The sequence below is a fragment of the Synchiropus splendidus genome, chromosome 9 (genome assembly GCF_027744825.2).
Source record: "Synchiropus splendidus isolate RoL2022-P1 chromosome 9, RoL_Sspl_1.0, whole genome shotgun sequence".
NCBI classification, from domain to species: domain Eukaryota; kingdom Metazoa; phylum Chordata; class Actinopteri; order Syngnathiformes; family Callionymidae; genus Synchiropus; species Synchiropus splendidus.
Genome location: NC_071342.1, coordinates 7859950 through 7878315, shown reverse-complemented (window position 1 = coordinate 7878315; position 18366 = coordinate 7859950). Strand labels below are relative to the sequence as shown.

The 18366-nt window shown below is 41.4% G+C and overlaps 1 protein-coding gene across 1 annotated transcript; it reads right to left on the bottom strand.

Annotated features, from left to right (window-relative positions):
- Window positions 1-379: 379 nt before the first annotated feature.
- On the bottom strand, window positions 380-18255 carry pgbd5 (piggyBac transposable element derived 5). Its single transcript, XM_053876050.1, has 7 exons — window positions 17681-18255; window positions 8814-9244; window positions 6611-6745; window positions 4838-5018; window positions 4040-4237; window positions 2969-3074; window positions 380-2797 (listed from the first exon to the last, which is right to left on the bottom strand). The coding sequence occupies exons 1-7, from the start codon at window positions 18039-18041 to the stop codon at window positions 2602-2604; spliced, it is 1608 nt and encodes a 535-aa protein (XP_053732025.1). The 5' UTR covers window positions 18042-18255; the 3' UTR covers window positions 380-2601.
- Between the last annotated feature and the right edge of the window lie 111 nt (window positions 18256-18366).

Here is an 18366-nt window from a genome sequence, read left to right as displayed (position 1 = left end):
TGTACAGTAAAATGTCCCTTTAATTGTCATGCCCATCAACACTTACGCAGCGGAATGTCATTTCCTTGTGATTGAACTACTCACAATGGCTAAATGGTGCACACACACACGCACACGCAAAATACAGTGTCAACGACGACGCTTTGTGTTAGTTTGGCAGATAAAAAAAATGACAATCTTGAGTCTTGGTGATGACAAAGCAAAAATACAATACAACATTTCAACCTGAATCTTCACACATTGTGGAAGCAATTTATTTTTGTTTCGATTATTTAAATATATATATATATATATATATATATATATATATATATATATATATATATATATATATATATATATATATATATATATATATATATATATATATATATATATATATATATATATATATATATATATATCCATATAATCTATTTGATCTATATACATGGATTATCTATTAATAATTTCAGTGTTTCTTGTTTTTTTTACATTGGATTTAAATCATTTTAGAAACTTATGCATACATACCAAACAACTTTTCGGTACAAACTCGTAAAGTGCACGGGCCTACGGTAAAACTGTGCAAAATCCTAAAAGAAAAAAGAAACAGGTGCAAAACGACAGACAAAACATGAGATAAGTAATGAAAAGTTTTTAGATTAGATTAATAATAATTTCTGTTTATTGATCGAATGCAGCCCCGGTCATTTTAAAATTTTACATTTAAATAAGGCTAATGTTTGTGTCCAGCTATTTCAGCGCGACAGAATTTAGCGTTAGCATTGTTAGCGATTCAGGATTAAACAATCCATCAGCAACACTGTATCAGCATGTTGAACTGGACGAGTGAATATAGCTGAGACCCTTTTAGAAGTGGATCGAGAAACAATATAAAGAGACTTTTTCATGTCGTCAGCATGGAGCTGTGTTAGTAGTTCATTATGATTCATCTTCTTAGTTAGCAATAGCATATTAGCATTGACAAATGTAATGACTAAACCTAACACTCCTCTATTGAAGAATGCTCACAATAAGCCATATAACGGTCAAACACTACTGCTTTAGCAGAGCTAATTGTTGTTAGCATTAACTGGATTCCAAAATAAAATTGTTGAAGCACAAATGTCACTCGCTGTTTTGGCATCATGGTTTCTGAAAAATGAAACATTTAAAATCAATTAACTAACAACGTAGCATAAAGAGCTTGGTGACTCTCAGTGATTTATTTGACGCACAGCAACATAGGCTAGTTAGTAAGGTGTTAGCTTGAGGTCAATTTTCTCCACATAGCACATTGAAAAGGGTTTCATTCCTCACAAAAGCGTGATTGGATTTCAGATTGTTAAGCGTCTATACTTTTTTTTCAACCACTTTTGTGATAGACACGATTTTTATTCTTTAAATTATCAAATATAAACATATATATTGCTAGTACAGCCTTGCAAAGCAGCTTTAATTTATGTATCCGGTCACACTTTAGATTAGGGAATTTATTAGCCCAAAATAAACGACTTATTCATATGTGTATCAGCAGCATATCAGCCAGTAATGAATCATTCTAAAGTATTGATAAGTGTCTTGTTCAGACTAGAATTTACCCTGGAATAGTCACCAAAAGTTCACTCTAAACAATGCCACAATATTAACCAGTAGCATTGTTTCGATATTGTTTAATATTAAAAACAAGTGTACTGATAGTTAATGTGTGTTCCCCAATCCAAAGTGTTACCATTTATTCTTTTATTTAAACCACATTTCTCATAACAAAAAGACATCGGAAGATAACTGGAGCAGCCCCAAAACACGAGTCATAAAACTTTCAGAACTCAAATGGTGGTTCTTATGGTGGTGAAACTACAGACAGCAGCCAAGCATGGTTTATCAGAGTCTTTGAACAGGAAGACTAGGTTTATTTATAGAGATGATTTTAAGCAATTCAGTGTTGTAATGTCAGCACCTGGTGCTCCATGCTTTGAAGTATAGAGACAATGTGGTGGCATCTCCTGAAAACAGATGCAAAAACAAGGCTTCCTGTGGCACAAAGTCGAGCTAAGAAGCTGTTAGCATTGTCTGAATGTCTCGGGAGGCCGGCTGCTGCTGCGTGTAGCTTCATAACCGGCATTGTCTTTTTCTCAGTTTACAGCCGTGTAACACACTCGGGTGACAATAGCTTTACATCTACATCTGCAGCCACACCAAAACGTTCACTTGCCAAACACAGTCACACAACTTCCAAAATCATTTTCACATCGACGAAAGGAAACACACCACGATCCATGTTTTGTAGGCATGCAGCTTGTGAACACATCTTAGTCCTGGTTTACTAAGATTTAGTGACGGGGCCATGATAGAACAGTCACAGGCAATCTGTTAGTCATCGGTGATTTGAGACATCATGGGGTGTGACGTCATTGGTCCATCTCCTGACAAATCTATGGTGCAGAGTGTGCACAGTGAGGCGTGCGACCAGTTCCATGGCTCAGGATTCTTCATAGCTGTGTGTTAATTCAATATTTACAGACTCGATGTAAAGACTTGGAGGGAGAGAGAGCGAGGCGTCACCTTGGCAAGGACACACGTGGAGTCCGGATGAGGAGCGGGAATGTGTGTGTGTCCTCACTGCGTGGGAGAGCAGTCGTCCAGATCCAGCAGCTCTCGGACCAGTCTCTCGCCGAACTGCGCTCGGCTGTAACGCTTGACTGCGTAGGCGTCTGACATCTTGTACAGGATGTACGCGTTGTTGATGGCGATGCTGATGCTCAACCAGAAGACTTGCTGCCAGGTCTTGTTCGGCTTATGGAAGATAAAATATCTAAGAGGAAACAAATGTACATATACACTGTGATCAAAGAGACTTGAACGCACCAATAATCTACCTAAATTTTCAGGTACTCCTGCAAAACTGCAGCGAGTACGGAGTGTATTTGTGTGTAGTTTTTTTTTTTCGATCAACAGTTTCAGAGGTAATAGTCTTGCTACATACTTGCTGTATTTGTCGTCATATTTGCAGATGTAGCTGAGGTGAGCTGCAAAGGCTTCAACGGCCAGAGGACATGGAATCTCACCGCTTTTTCTCTTGATGATCACCCCTGACGGAAAACAATCATAAAGGTAAGTCGTGAAAAATGCGACATGAAGAGCCATCCGAGTTAAAGCAGAAACTTCTGCGAAATTCAAATGTGCTTCAGGATTGGCAGTCAAATTATGGAATGCTCTGATGAGTTGTGTGAATGCCATAAAATACAAAGCAAGTAACAACTATAAACAACAGTGAAGATGACATTTATAAATTTATACATATATTTATGGACAATTGGGGTCCTCAAGAATCTCTCTGTGGCTTCATCTTATATATATAGATAATATATATAATACATATATATATATTTTTTTTTCATTTATTTTTGTACATTAGCGATCATGAACCAAATGTATAGTAATTATTGCAAAGCAAAAAAAGGTTATGTTATGTTCTGACTGAAATAAACAGTGTGATTTGATTTAAATTAGATTTATATAAAGGTTTTATTTTTTCATTCAATTAAAATAGCTTATTATTATTATTATTATTATTTTTTTTTTTTTTGACATCCAGTGCTATGGGACAAAAAGAAAATTTAAAGCATTTGAAGCTATCAAGGTTTAGCATTTATTTATTTTCTCCTTTTATGCAAAAGTTCAAAGAAAGATATTGGAAACCATTTTAATATCGAACTGAACCATCTCAAGCTCAAAACTTTCACAATCCTCACAGGAATTTTGGGACAAAAGCCGATGACTGCAGAAAGAGAAATGGCATTGGCAGACAATAGTGTTCTTCTTTAACAAAGTGAAATGTGATTCTGCACAATTACACACACACCCACGCACACAGAGGGGAAGCGAAGATCAATAAAAGACAATTATTGTTAAACCAGAGTCTTGGCTTTCACATTCTTCACTCTGAGCTCGAAAACACGTCGCAGCTGTCAGAAGTAAAACGCTTGAAGTGAGAGAGGATTTGAGGGGAGCCAGTTATGCCTCATAATGGGAGGAAACTCTCACGCCTGTTTACCTTGTTTCGTTGGCGAGTAAGCGTTGGTCAAGAACCTGAAGTGGCCCTTGTTGTACCAGCTGATCAGTGACAGGCTGCCCTTCATCATGACCCGGGACTGGCCACGCTGCGCAGGTGTGGCTCCACAAACCAGCATGTTCTGAGGCAAACCCGTGCAGTCGCTCTTTCTGGTGCTCAACAGGCCGCAGCAGTAAATATCTGCAGCAGGGAGACAATATATTCAGGTTCTCGCATGATGCGGCAGAAAGCTGAGGAGTCCACAGCAAACTGTGAGCAGGTTACGACTTGCTCATGAGTGGACTGCAGAGAAGACTCATCATTAAGCCATTAAGGCCATGACTATCAAAATAATTCTGTGGTCATTGCTGAAGGCGGAGACCAGCAAGCATAGGACTACTTTGTAAGAGACTGTGATCTAATCGGCAAGATGAAGTGCTGACAAGCGATAGAAGAAGAGTGATATCGAGGGAGCACTGTGAGATTTATAGTAATCTATTTGGAGGGGAGCCATGGAAAAGAAGCCCGTCTGAATAATGTGAAGCAAATGCAGACATTCAAAACCAACTGCATTTCACACTGACGGTTCTTTTACTTCAGAGTCGTCGCTCTTCATCGCAGTCAGGCAAAAGAAAATACAGTCAAAACAGCATTCAATGTATTCAGTTCAGCTTTAGATTGGGGAACACATATTAACTATTAATAAGTTCATTACCATAAATTCAGGACTATTACCCCTTTACCTCCTGAGCCCAAAGATGAAAAGCGTCGGCCACCAACAGACTGCAGCTTGTCCTTTACCTTGTTTGCTAAACTCGGTGAAGAGGCCCAGACTGGTGATGGATGGTCCGGTGAAGATGATGGTGTTCTTGCCGGAGATGTTCTGGCAGAGCTGCTTAGCGACCAGACTGTGGAGCTGGGGTTTATTTTTCAGAGCGGCCAGACCGTCGGCTCCCTGGCCCTCCTTCAAGTGAACTGATATCTGCAGGACGGTAGAGTAGAATGTTTCAGCCTTTCAGTCGGACTTAGAGAATAAAAGTCCCAAAACACTTATTCTGTACTGCAGCACTGAACCTCAACTTTAACCAAACAAAAGGCTTCTCTTTGCAGCATCATGGTGGAAGTCAGTCAATGAAACACAACGTGGATATACCAACTTTCAAAGTAAAACACTGCATGGAGGCTTTGAACATCAAGTCATCAGGCGACACACTTTATACCTACATCCAAGACTATGTTGTGAAGAGGCAAAGAAGAATTGAAGTGCTATACCAACATTACACAACAGCAGACACACGAGTCAAACACACACGCTGGCGATCACACTCAGTGGTCACTGCATCTGTGTGTTTATCCCTATGATCTGCCCCTCCTAATGGAGTCTCGCTCATGACTGACTCCATTAACCTGTTTGTTTCTTCCTTCGTTCCCCCCGGACCACTGGCACAACTCGGTCCAGGGGAGATGATCAGCGCGAACGCACGCATCCATCAGTCTGCTCAAGTCTGCTGTGGCGGCCAAATGGCTCCTGTCAGTGTGAATTTTAATGGACATGAATTTCAATGAGAGAGTCTCGTTTTAAATTATGAAGAAGAACTGTTGCTGTTGCTCAGGGTGTACCGCAGGCTAGAGAAATGCCAAGGGGAATGTTAAGTGCTATTTTTCTTGACTTACTTTGATGAGTTTCAATTATCAATGCAAGGTTTTGACTGAAGTGCACTTTGTTTATCATTGTTTATCAGACCCTTGAAGATGCGACAGCTGTTGCGGGAGAATACTAACTATACCCTTGTAACCCACATTAACAAGCTGATTTTCTATTCATATTATGATGACCATATGTGTATATATATTTCCTTCACCCGTATTTTGGTCAGCTGGATACCAGTTTATCTATTGGATATTTGATCCCTATTTGTATATTCACTTTCACAACAAGCTGTATTACTTTGCAATAGAGAGCAAAAAAGATACATACTTTTAAATGGGTCTGGGTCCAACTCTTTCTTTTTTTGCCGGTTGAAAAATTAAAATGTATTCTAAAATATATTATGGATAATATTGCACACAATGTGTGTGTAATGCCCACACACACAATGTGCGTGTGTAATGGAAGACACTGGAAGACACTGCCAACTTCCCCTCAGCATAGTGCAGATAGAAAAGATCAAAATATGAACTAAAAGATCATATTAATATTGCAAATAAAATGAAAATGTCCAAATATGTGGGTGAAGTTGATACACACGAATATAAAAAAGAAAGATGAGTGAAACAAAGTCTAAAACTATTGTTTAACACTGAAGTCATGAGGGCAACAGGATAGATGCAACGAAGAGGCTGCACATGATCAAGTTTAAGGACACACTTTCATAATATCAAACCTCCAGGTTTGTCAAGTACCAATACATGTTTCAACCTTTAACAAACCTTTAGACAAACCAACTGAGGAGTGAGTTTCTAGTTTGTCCTGTTGTTTACATTTACACGTAAATAGATGTTGATCATTGGGTGCAGCTTTTAACCTTCAAATATGATTTGTGTACAAAATCAATAAGGATCTACTTTTCAGACCTGACAGATGAATCCTGTGGAGGTGCACTGTCGAACCCAGAGACTGAACTTCCTCTTCTTCCTCTTCCGCAACTCTCGCTCCGTGCAGGTGGTGATGAAGACCGGGTCCTCGTCTATCAAGGGCTCATGAAGAACCTGAAATGCAGAAGCTCTGCACATGAGTCGCACTTATATAAGATGGAAATACAAAAGGTGAAAGAGGCGCTGTAGCAAGGGATTGAAAGTATTTTAGGCCGAGCGTAGATGTGATGCAACAAGACAGGGGTTACAGAGAGAAGGCGGTCGATCTAAGACCCTCAAGTCTTTCATTCTTTTGATACTATGGAGAAAAAAAAAACGCCATTTCTAGCCAAAACTGGGGGAAGGGACGAACAGCAGAACAATAATCCTTATTATTATTGTGCGGCTGCTGTTATAGAGGTGTCAGTTTTGTGAGGAATTACAAACCAGGTTGTTTTGTAGTTTTATAACATCACTTAAAATGAACTGCTTTTGCTTAATATGTGTTATTAAAGGGGCATTTCTTGAGGTTAAACTGTAAATGTAACAATTCTCGATCACACTTTAGATTAGGAAACATATATACACATGCCATAAATTAACTACTTACACATATGTGTATCAGCAGCATACTGTATTAGCCTGAATACATTTTACCCAGGAACAGCCACCAAAACGTCCCTCTAAACAGCATTGTAATTATTTACTATTTACTATCAACTGTAAATAAGCAAGTAGTTTGTTTAATAACAGTTCATACGTGTTCACCAATTTCAAGTGTGACCTGATGCTTCATTGAAATATGAGAACCAGGAATAATGTTATTGATGTTTTTCTAAAAGAAAGTGGCTTGTGCTTTCATTGATCAACAATGTTAACAACGTTATTATCTCCTCTGAACGGGTCCTTATAAGGCAGATTTGCCTTCCACTCCATTTCCTGTCCTCCACATTTGTCAGTTTCCAGTCAAACATGGAGTTATGGATTAAACAAGTGGAAAATGAGTGAGTGATATGATAGTGCCTTCAGGATGGTTTTATCACAACCACAATGATAACATTTGTCTTTCACTGCCACTAAATTGCATCCAAGCAAATTGACCAGAACCGAGGATGGTTTCTAATGGAGCCTCACTGTTAAAATGTCTGGGTATAATGGTCTTTCTCTGCTGCATTGGTTCCCACTGCATTAGCTAGTTTCGACAAACACAACCAAAACTTCACGCTTCGTCACCGATACACCGAAATGTGCACATTATTATGAAAGAGCCATTGCATCCTGAAAATTTAACAGGTGATACTGCCACACCTTCAACTTAAAGGTGCCTACTAAAGTATCCTTTGAATTTCCAGTCAAAAAGTATTTAAAATCCCAAACACATGTTTTAGGGTATTCTACTTTAAAAATGGGGTGGAAGGGGACACTGAGAAGTTCAAATATTTATGGATTTCTGCCTGAAAGAAAATGTTTACAGGAAACATTTCAAAAGTAATGAGACAAGTTGTGATTCATAGGTTTGCCACAACACTTCAGCTCTATTTAATAATTTGCCTCAACAGCTGAACTGTTGAATTATTAACTGTGATTTAAAAATATGCACGCATCATTGACCCAAAATTGGCAAAAATGCAGCAGAACCTTGGACAATTCACTCGGTTTTATTTGACAAACTCAACTCACTGGTTTGTTTTTGAGCTGAAGTTCTATTTTTCATCAATCGAAAACAAATTCTCCTGTGCTCCGAAGACTCAAAATAGAGCAGCAGCGTCGGCGCCCCACTGCCCTACTTCCATAAATATATATTCAATATTAAAGGGACAACTAGAGGAAGTAAGTTCTGCAGAAGGAACAGCTGTTCAAAATGAATGTTCTTTCAGTGCAGACAGTTGTCAGAGCAGAGCTCCTCATGGGAGCAGCTCCAGGAACACGCTGCACCACTTCAATTAAGTCTGCCTTCTTTGCCTTAGTTCTGGGATGTTTAATACCTCTGGTTTGTTTCTTATATAATGTGTTCTTGCTTGAACCAATGCTCCTACTGTTCTTCTGAAAGTTCTTTATTAGTCGAACTGATATTTACCTCCAGCTGTGTGTGATTCTGTCTGTGATGCCACCAATCATTTTACTCACAAAGAACAAAGTGGAAGGCTATGAATTACAAACTATTCATTACACCCTCCTAATAAAAGGAGGAGTCACACATCACCTGAGTCTGTGAAGGTCTGAAGGTGCAACTGAAGGACTGCTGTAGTGAGTCCAGGAAAGGCTGGATCTTGTACAGGCCTTGATTGCTGCCTTGCGACGGTCGGAAAGCAACAATGTGGAAGTACTTGAGGATCTTCTCGAAGCGAGCCTGACTCATTTTCAAGGCGATGCTGCGGTTGCTGAAGAAGCCGGAACTCCAGATGCTTAGCACTGACTCACAGCGATGCACGCTGGTGGAGGTGACAAACCCCAGGAAGGCCTTCATCTCATGGGCTGTGACCGGACACCAGCCCTCGTCCGAGCCGAAGCGCTCCTGGAACTTCTTGGCGTACATGTTCGTCTGAGTGACCATGTTCTGGATGCAGTTGTCTGGGACGAAGAGTTGGAAGAAGTCCAGAGCTGTGGCGTTGGCTGGCATCTTCTGGGCCGGGCCTGAAGTGGAAGAACAGAAGAGAGACAACCACTGAAAGATAATGAAGCGGAGAGATTTGACAGCTGGTCCCTTTTGGGATCCAGTCACGGATGCATCCGTCACTTTTTTTCTTCACTTTGAGTGACTCTGCTGAGCTCGACTCGCTCAAGTCACAGGATGATGAGAGTTGAATTAGTTGAGATGTCACTGTCGGGGTTGCATTCAAACTCATGTTCTACTTTCAAAGACAGCAAGGGCATCACAGCAGAAGAGGAAAACACAGAAGAACTGTTACTTTTCAAATATGACACTGAGTCATTCAGTAATAAAATGGAGCAGTGTGGATTTCTGAAGCCAACGGCACCGTTTTGATGCTTGACAGGTCATGACAGCAGACACGCTGCGTGTCACCATGTGTTGATATTTCCTGCCCGCAGAACTGTCAATGTCATGTCACTTTTGAGCAGGCTGGAAGTCACAAAGAAAAAGTTGGACGTTAATCGACTGCCTGCCACTAATCAAAACTGAGGAGCGATTATAAGAGGTGTTTAACAGCTGCATGTAAACACTATTTGAAGGCCAGAAAAAAGAAAAAATGATTCATCAAACAGTGCTAAAATGAGTGAGATGAGTCATGCGCACACAAATATTGTTGCAAAGGGTCGCGATTTGGAGTTCTGAGTCCATTCACAAATTCCCATGATTTTAATGTGTAATAGACGGAAGTGAAAAGCCGAACTCACTGGTGGAACACTATACGGGTGCACGTAAACAACATGGCTGACCGTGAGATCCATCTCCACGCGTGCTTCTGACACTCTACATCCCGAGCCTGCGGAACATATCAGGAGTCAGTGCTTAAATTGGCTGGATTACTGAGCCGCTGAACAACTTCGGTCCCACACACAGAACCTCCCCACTTTAACCTCACAGACTTCGTCCATCCAAATGTCCGTCAGACTCCACCCGAGTGAGGAGCTCCCTAAAAACTAGCACTCACTACACACTGTAACCCTGGAAAGTACTTTTTAAAATTATTTTATCATAGTTTTATATATATATATAACATGTACATTTATTGTATATGCGTGTGTTCTTTGAAATATGAATGGATTTTTGCAAATAAAGCACATTTTGCTATAATCATTGCAGCCTTTCAGCTAAAAACAGACACTTTTTAATTTTTTGTATTTTTTACGAGCTCATTTGCAAAGGTCCTTATTTCCCATCATGGTGTTCCAGAACCATAAATGTTTTGTTTGTTAGTTTTTTTGGATAGTCTGCAGCATTTATAACTGCAACAATCAAAAAAGTCTATGAAATCCATGAGGGACTGAATAAGTCCACACAGAATGAAGCAACTTTCCTGTTTCATTCTGATACAACAGCCTTGCTTGCGACTTACATCATATGATTATAAAAACGCTATTGCATTATTTCTGATGCTGCTGCCTCTGATGTAGTTGTGAGTTGAGAGCTCAGAGACACTAGCACATAAAGCCAACTTCGGACAGACCGAATTGTTGAACATATTTTAAAACACGCTGTGCCTCCATTTTGAGTCAACGGAAGACTGAAGTATTGCACTGACAAAACAGAGGATGAATGATGTGCTCCCTGTGTCTTTATTTACCGATGTTGTTTACGATCACTGCCGTCTTGTGGAGACAATTACACAACCAAACTTTGTACCGCAACATTTGAAATGGGCAAATAGGATGTGATTTCAAGCTCCAAAATTTGTTTTGGTTGGACCACCAGTGGTGTTGGAACCTAAATGTGTTCAGTCAAATCTCTTCAACTCAACAGGTATGGGTAACCTATGCAAACAAATAATGTGTTTTGTTAGACCACACATTTATTAAACAAATACAATGTAAGAGCTTTACTAACTCCTGAAGACCAAAGTAGAGGAGGCGTGGAGAAGCGATGACAGCGCTGAGGATGGTGTGCGGACATGAGGGAGAGACATTACACAGGGCTTTGAAGGTTAGCAGGACGACTTGGGAAGTCATGTGAGCACTGAACAGGAGGCGGTGAAGTTGCTTGAGGACAGAAGAGACGTGCTGAGTGTCTGAGAGAGAATGAACCAATATGGAGGTGATCCTGAAGGTGAATTGATGGAGAGTCAGTGTTGACATTATCAAGAGGTGTCAGTTGAGGATCACCCCAAACATTCAACCTCAAAGGAGGATGTGTTGCAAGGGAGGGGTCTGCACGATATGGTGTCATAATCTGAAAAGTATAAGAAGCAGTGATGACCTTTGTGTTTGTCTTGTTCGTGTACTTTCTGGTACTCTCAAGCCTGCCTCATTCTTCGATTGATTTACATTGTTTTTTTATGTTATTGCTAAAAGGGCTATTTTTCACGAGTCAGCTAAAGACAAGGTTTCAAAAATGCCCATAAAGGTCTTTTCGAACACCCATGTTCCATTACGGAGGGTTTTGCAGATTCCTGGCAGCAGGCACAGATAATTAGCAGCCGTCTGTAGACAGAAAATCAAAGGTGGATTTGCCACAACACACAATATTGAAAGATTTGCTGCTCTTTTCTCGGCCGTCGTGCTAATAATATAAACTGAGATGATAATCGTCCTCTGGATGGGCGACCAAAGCCAACCTCCCTCACACATCACGCATGTCAGCCCACTCACGTGCACAGGAGAAATATTTTTCAATCCGTATTCACCGTCATTAGTCGGATATATTTTCCCCCCCTAATTGAATAGACCCTGCATGTCAAAGTGAATCTGCAGAACACGCTCAGGCTCAATTGAACAGTACAATCCCATTAGCGGCGCACAGTACAGAACAAGGTTCACACTCTCTCTCTCTCTCTTCTCCTTTACTTGGCTCTGGAGCGCAGCGGCAATCACGATTGCAGCCGATTTACTCAGGCCCAGATAACGATAACATTCAAGACTTAAATGGCAGCGTGTCACTGTGGAAATGATGGAGGGGGAAAGTCTCAGGCAAGTTAATGAAAAAAGTGGAGACTGGAATAGAAACAGTGGAACATCACTATCTGCTCCTTTATATTCCATTAGACTTGAAAGCAGAATGTCAAATCCAGCGTGACTCCCTTGATGTGGGGCTCGTCTTTACAGACGTCCAGTTCAGACACATGACTCACTCATGATCAACTCAAGACGGGAAGATTTGACCAGAGGAAGTTCAGGTCTGTTTTTCAGTTGATTAAGTTGTTTTTAGCTGTTGCTGATTAGAGTGAGGGCAGCCAGGGTCAAAGGGCACTGAGGACAGCTTTCAAGATGGCGTTTTTGTGGGTAATTTTTTGGGTAATATCTGGAGACAGAATGACACTCCTAAAGATAAATGTAAGATTCATTTCTGCACTAAAATACAGTGGTACCTCGGTTTTCCAACGTTTCAGAATTCAAACAAATCAGAGTTTGAACAAAAATTTCGAGATTTTTTTGCTTTGGATTTCGAACGAAAATCCAGAACTCGAACACCACCGAAAAAAGCCGGAAAAGACATAACCTGCACGGACCGATCAGCTGACCCACGACGCTTTGTTATTGTGTATAACGCGGCCTCTGTATGCAGACGTGTCCCGTTAGCTAAATTTACTGACTGTTTTTTCTTCATATTGAGGTGTGAAACCTTTCCTGTCTCCGCACTGGACCGTGGTCGAGTGTCACAGGGGAGGTGCTCGCTCTCCGAGGCTGGAGCGCTCACCCCAGGGTTTGATGTCCTGTTGTCGACTGGAGCTCAGACAGGGATGAGGCGAGTCTGGGACAGAGCGTGACTTGGTTTATGACTTTGTCACAGCCAAACTGCACAGAAGCGCACATTCAGAGCTGGACACGCACCGGGCACCTCTTCAATTCTGGAGAGACCTCACTCACTCAGCAACCCCTCCCACATGCAGCGGCCACACACATAGACGAACAGCGCACCTGCAGCAGACACTCTACATTCACTCCTACAAAAGACTATTTTAAGCCTTGGAACGCATTATTTCTTTTCCCATTCATTGTAATGGGAAAAATCGATTCAGATTTCAAACAAATCGCTTCTCGAACGGCCGTCTGGAACGGATTGTGGTCGAGAACCGAGGTACCACTGTAGTTGTGAATATAGTCAATATATAACTGCAGGACTGTTAAAAAGAGAGGTTATTAGTCAGCTCAGCCCATTTTTCACCAGGACAGGTTGATGCACTCTGTCGATCTCAATCTCCAACTGTCCATCACGTGACAACAATACACCTGCGGCACATTTTCTCACCCTTTGCTGACTACTGTAAACTGTGGCCTTGGATTAAGAAATCAAACTTCCATCTGGGTGACTGTCTTTAAATTCTGTATAGTAGTGATGGATAGATGAGGCATCATGAAACAGTATTGCAGGGCTGATGAAACTGTGTCCTAATTTTCAGAGGCCACTCGATGGCGCTCTTGGTTTAGAAACACTGTGAGACAGCACCATCTTGTGGCCTGTGACAATCAGGACACCGTTTCATGAAACTTGATCAACCCCTCAGTGCTGTGTCATGAAACCTCATCTACCCATCACTACCGTGCAGTGTTTGAATGTCAGTTTTTGACTTGAAAATAAGATTGTACAGTCTTTCATTTTCACTCAGAGAAGCTGACACGATTTACAATAGAAATATAGAACAGTGTTTTGGAATACTCATTTCCATAAACACCATCCACTAGACGAGCTGCGAAGATCTGACCTGGACTACAGAGATGGGTAACAGTTTTGCTAATAAATTATTTATTCATACAGCACTCCTTGCCGGTTTAACATTTCTGAGTTAGTTAGTTGGTAACTACCTTTGTAATCTCCTCAAGAGCTATGCTTACTTCTAACACCTTTTCCTCGTTGCAGGGGTACAAGACAGAGAGGCTTTCTTTTTAGACAAATACCATGAATGCCAGTCAAGTGCCACACATTTCTACGAATAGCGTCTATTCCCAGGCATCATCTCACTTTGCCTTACAACGTTATCTGTAACTACTTTGTGGAGGCCACTGTTTCCTCAGGGACTTCCAGAAAAACAATCCCCATAGAAAGATCACACTTGAACATGATGATTTTGCTTCTCCACTACTCCACTTAATCTCTCCTGGAGAAATTTGATTGAGCACCAGCTCATTTCGGACAGACTCCTACTTCATCGTAAGAAGCTGTTGAGGTGGTCTGGTTGTCCTCCTGGGATTTTCACTTAGAAAGAGACCCAGGACAGAGTGGTCTAGTGGACCTGGGAAGGCCTTGATAATTCAGGGTAGAAGGAAGCCTGGTGCCAGGAAATATATGGATGGATGAATGATCAGACACATTGAAACCGTTGATCTATTACGTTTTCTGTCGGATAATGAAGAAGAAGGAAGAGAAGGAAAAAATTGATTTTTATATTTCCCTTCGGCACACTTGACCTGCTGCGACGAAGTTTCTCTGACAGAGGGTTTTAGATTTCGTAATTTGCTCTGAAGGCATTCAATCATTCTGCCACAGAAACTGTATTTATTCCAAGCATATATTTTCCGTGGCATACAGAACGAGAGAAAAAAACCCAACTGGATTATTACCTGCTGTGTTTTTTTCTGTAGACAGCATCTGTCTTGCAGCGCTCTCCAGGCATGGATTTACTAGCAGGACTAGAGATTATTTATTTGGAGTGCATGAATGCTGCGTGTAGACTAAACAGGGCCTCGTGTCAAACTGTTTATCTTCCGCAGGATTATGGTGCCAGAGATGTTGGAAACCCCACCTTTTCTCATCTCAATAGCGGGAACCATCATCCCAGGTTGATATAAAGGGAAATTCAAATATATTTTAATCAGCTATAGTTGATAGAGACTCTACAGTGCAACCCATTTGTGTGTGGAATCCCTGGACACAGAGAAATAAGCCATATGGGCTGTAATCCACCACATTCACGAAACAGTTACGGAATAAATATCTTTTTAATTCTCGCTAACGTCACGAAAAGGAGGTTATATAATCTAAAATGTGGATAGCTGCCTCATAATCCTCCGCTCAGCTCTTTTAAACCAAAGATCCTAGGCACGGATGCTTCCACCGACTTTAAGATGGGATAGTTACTGCATATATCTTTCTATATATCTATCCATCCATCCATCCACCCATCTAAAGTCTGTTTGGTAGCTACTGTAGAACACTTTTCCTGACATTCCTACCATCTTGTTTTCACTGGGGGGAAAAAAAGAAATGTCGTTTTCACTAAAAGGTGGTGTGTTTAGTGTCCCTAAATGTAGGTAGTAGTTAGAATGTTGTTGTGCTGGCAAAAATGCTATGTAGTCAGGTGGTTAAAGCCTTTTAAATAAATTAATCCATTCACATTAATGAACATAATTATATAACAATGAATCACTTCACTAACCTGAAAGAAAATCCAGTCAGTTTTGTGGCAGTATGTAATGATGATAACCCCTAAATTGTTTACATTAAAAAGAGGCAAAAATCTTAATTTCTCAACAGTCATGAAATTTCATAATGAATATGAATTTGTTATAGAATTTGTGATTAATGTTATTTGTGTATACAACTTGTGTGTGTTGTTTAAGTGTTATAACTGTATTGAAGTGTTTCATTGATATTTTAAGTAAAAAAATACAGACATCACATTTAGATCTGACATAGACATATTACTAACTGACATATTTACAAACTTATCTACTCTTTTTTTTTATAAATTGGCATGTCAAATATAATATCCGGGTTCTACTATGAAACCAGTTCAACGATTCAATAAAATGAGAAACTCAAAAAGCCTGAATTAAACAGGACTGACTCACTGCAGAGACAAATGTGCAGAGATGGACAGCTAAACTAAATAAATAAAGTTCCAGGAACAAATGCCCACCGGGGTAAAAGTGCCAATATTTCAAGCTGCTCCGAGCCTCAATGGCGTATTGGAGGGGAACCTGGCAAACATGATCCGTGACCATAAAACCTCCCAGAAACAAATGAAACCGCTCGTATCCAGTCTGTATTTTAACAAGCCCTTGAATTCATCTGATTTTCAAGAGATATCATATTGCATGAAAAACAAAGTCTGAGTAACACATCAATTCAACTACCACCGCAGACACAGTCCAATTTACACTCGCTGACAGAAAAAGAGTTTTGGACCAGCACAAACCAACAGCTTGTGTTTCCTGTGGGTTTCAGACGTTGGCAGAGAAGAACGTGAGAGGAAGCTTTGTGCCTTCATCAAGCAGCATCAGATAGTGGAATTCACCACAATGATTCACACATACTGAAAGTCCTTGCAAAGATCTCGGCAGGCTTACATTCAAAACCTATAAAAATGACTAATACCGTAGTTTTATATCCAGAGTTGTCAACTTAACTGCACTCCATCGCTCAAACTGATGGCCCAGACTGACAAGGAGCCAAATGAGCCACTTATGGTTAGGTTTAGTGGTCAAGGACACACTGCTGCAGGGTGGTCTTAAAGCAGACACCCAATAGAGGGTATATGAATCATAATGCCATGTCCTTTGCAGAGACGTGCTTAGTTATACGAACAGCTGCAACGACAAGTTGACCTAGTCAACAATTAAATTAGTCGCTGACTAGTTCAACTAGTTGTGAGGTCATCAATCTCTTCCCAGTAAGAGGAGAAATGGCTGAGGCTACGGCACCATGGACGCATCAAAGGATACATACAGTTCACACCATATTTTGAGGAATTCAAATGGGAAGTGTCAAACCAACATTTGACTCTGCAGTATACAAGTGTTTATACAGGTGTAGAGACATTTCTTACTATTTTTAATTACTATTTGCAACACTACCATCTGACATGTGGCGGTTTCATTAAACTGTACATGTGAACGGTGACTAGTCGACTATCAACATAATGGTTTGTTGCAGCCCGACGATCACTGTCTGAGCTGAAACCAACTCAAAAGCAACAAGTCTGAACCCACTCTTGCAGTCGAGTGCTTCAATCGACTTCCTTCCATCACTTAGTCACATGACATCAACACACCTGTGACTTGACACAGGTGTGAACACACAGAACCAGAACGGTCTTCGATTAAGAGGAGCCACAACCATCAACCACCAGGACCACTTTGTCGACACCCTGCAGATGCAGCATCCTGAGGCCATGAAACCCATAACCCTCTTCATCTTTGCCGTCTTCAAAAGAAAATTGTGAATTAGATCTTCTAAAAACTTCTGCCACTTATTCCACGTGTATGACATATTGGTTGAGTGACAGTACAAAATGGCATTTTCCGAAACGTGAAAAAGCTTTGTTTCCCCTGGGTGTTGTATTAAGATTAGTCTATAAATCATGTATTATTAATACCTTTATTAAGTACATGTCGATCTGGTGATGCTCCTGACCTAAAAAGCAGTGAGTTATATTTCTATTTCAGATTATCCATCTCTTCTCAGGCATGGGCAATGCTGCCCTGTTGCACAAATGACCTTATTTATTGTCTCACCATATGTCTCTTTGTACGGTGGAACGGTGACATCCTGCAGCGCCTCCGACCAGCCCTGCTCCTCAGCCTGACTCCGGGACAAGGATCCCGGCGGACCCGCTCCGCTGCCACCTCCTCCGGTCGCGTTCTCCTTCTCTCCCCGCTTTTGGTGGTGGTGGTGGTGGTGATGGTGATGCTGGTCCTCCTCGCCCACCTCGGCGATGTAGTTGTCAGAGTCGGAGTCACCGGAGGTGCTGTAGAAGGGGTTGTCGCTGCTGTCGTCCCCGGACTCGCCGAACACGTCGTCCGAGATCTGCAGGCTCTCGTACCGGGAGCGGGCCGCCTCCAGGAGGGACAGCGCCTTCCGGCCGCACTCCGCCATCTCTCCGTCGGTGTGCTGATGCTCTGCTCCGCCTCTCCTCACGATGCTGGTCCGGTGTCACGATGTTGGACACGCAGTCAATATGTCCGCGGCACCTCCACACCAGTCTGAGTTATGAATGACGGTACCCAGGGAGGGACGAGCCGGGGGAAGCGGCTGCTGCAGGACTGCCCTGCAATACGCGACTGGATGCTCGGTAGTAGCAGCTCGAGTGTATCCGGGTTGGAAGCGAGAGATTTCCTCTCACCGATAAATCAGAAATCGTAGTGGCTGCTCCTGGATCAGCTGACTGTGGAGCCCTGCCCTACAAATCCCGTCCACTCAC

Excerpts from the sequence above, each read along its gene's own strand:
- pgbd5 (XM_053876050.1), bottom strand. The coding sequence starts at position 18,041 with ATGGCGGAGTGCGGCCGGAAGGCGCTGTCCCTCCTGGAGGCGGCCCGC. Across the intron at positions 4,238-4,837 it reads CACCGAGTTTAGCAAACAAG|ATATTTACTGCTGCGGCCTG; the intron begins GTAAAGGACAAG and ends TCCCTGCTGCAG. Across the intron at positions 2,798-2,968 it reads TATGACGACAAATACAGCAA|ATATTTTATCTTCCATAAGC; the intron begins GTATGTAGCAAG and ends GTTTCCTCTTAG.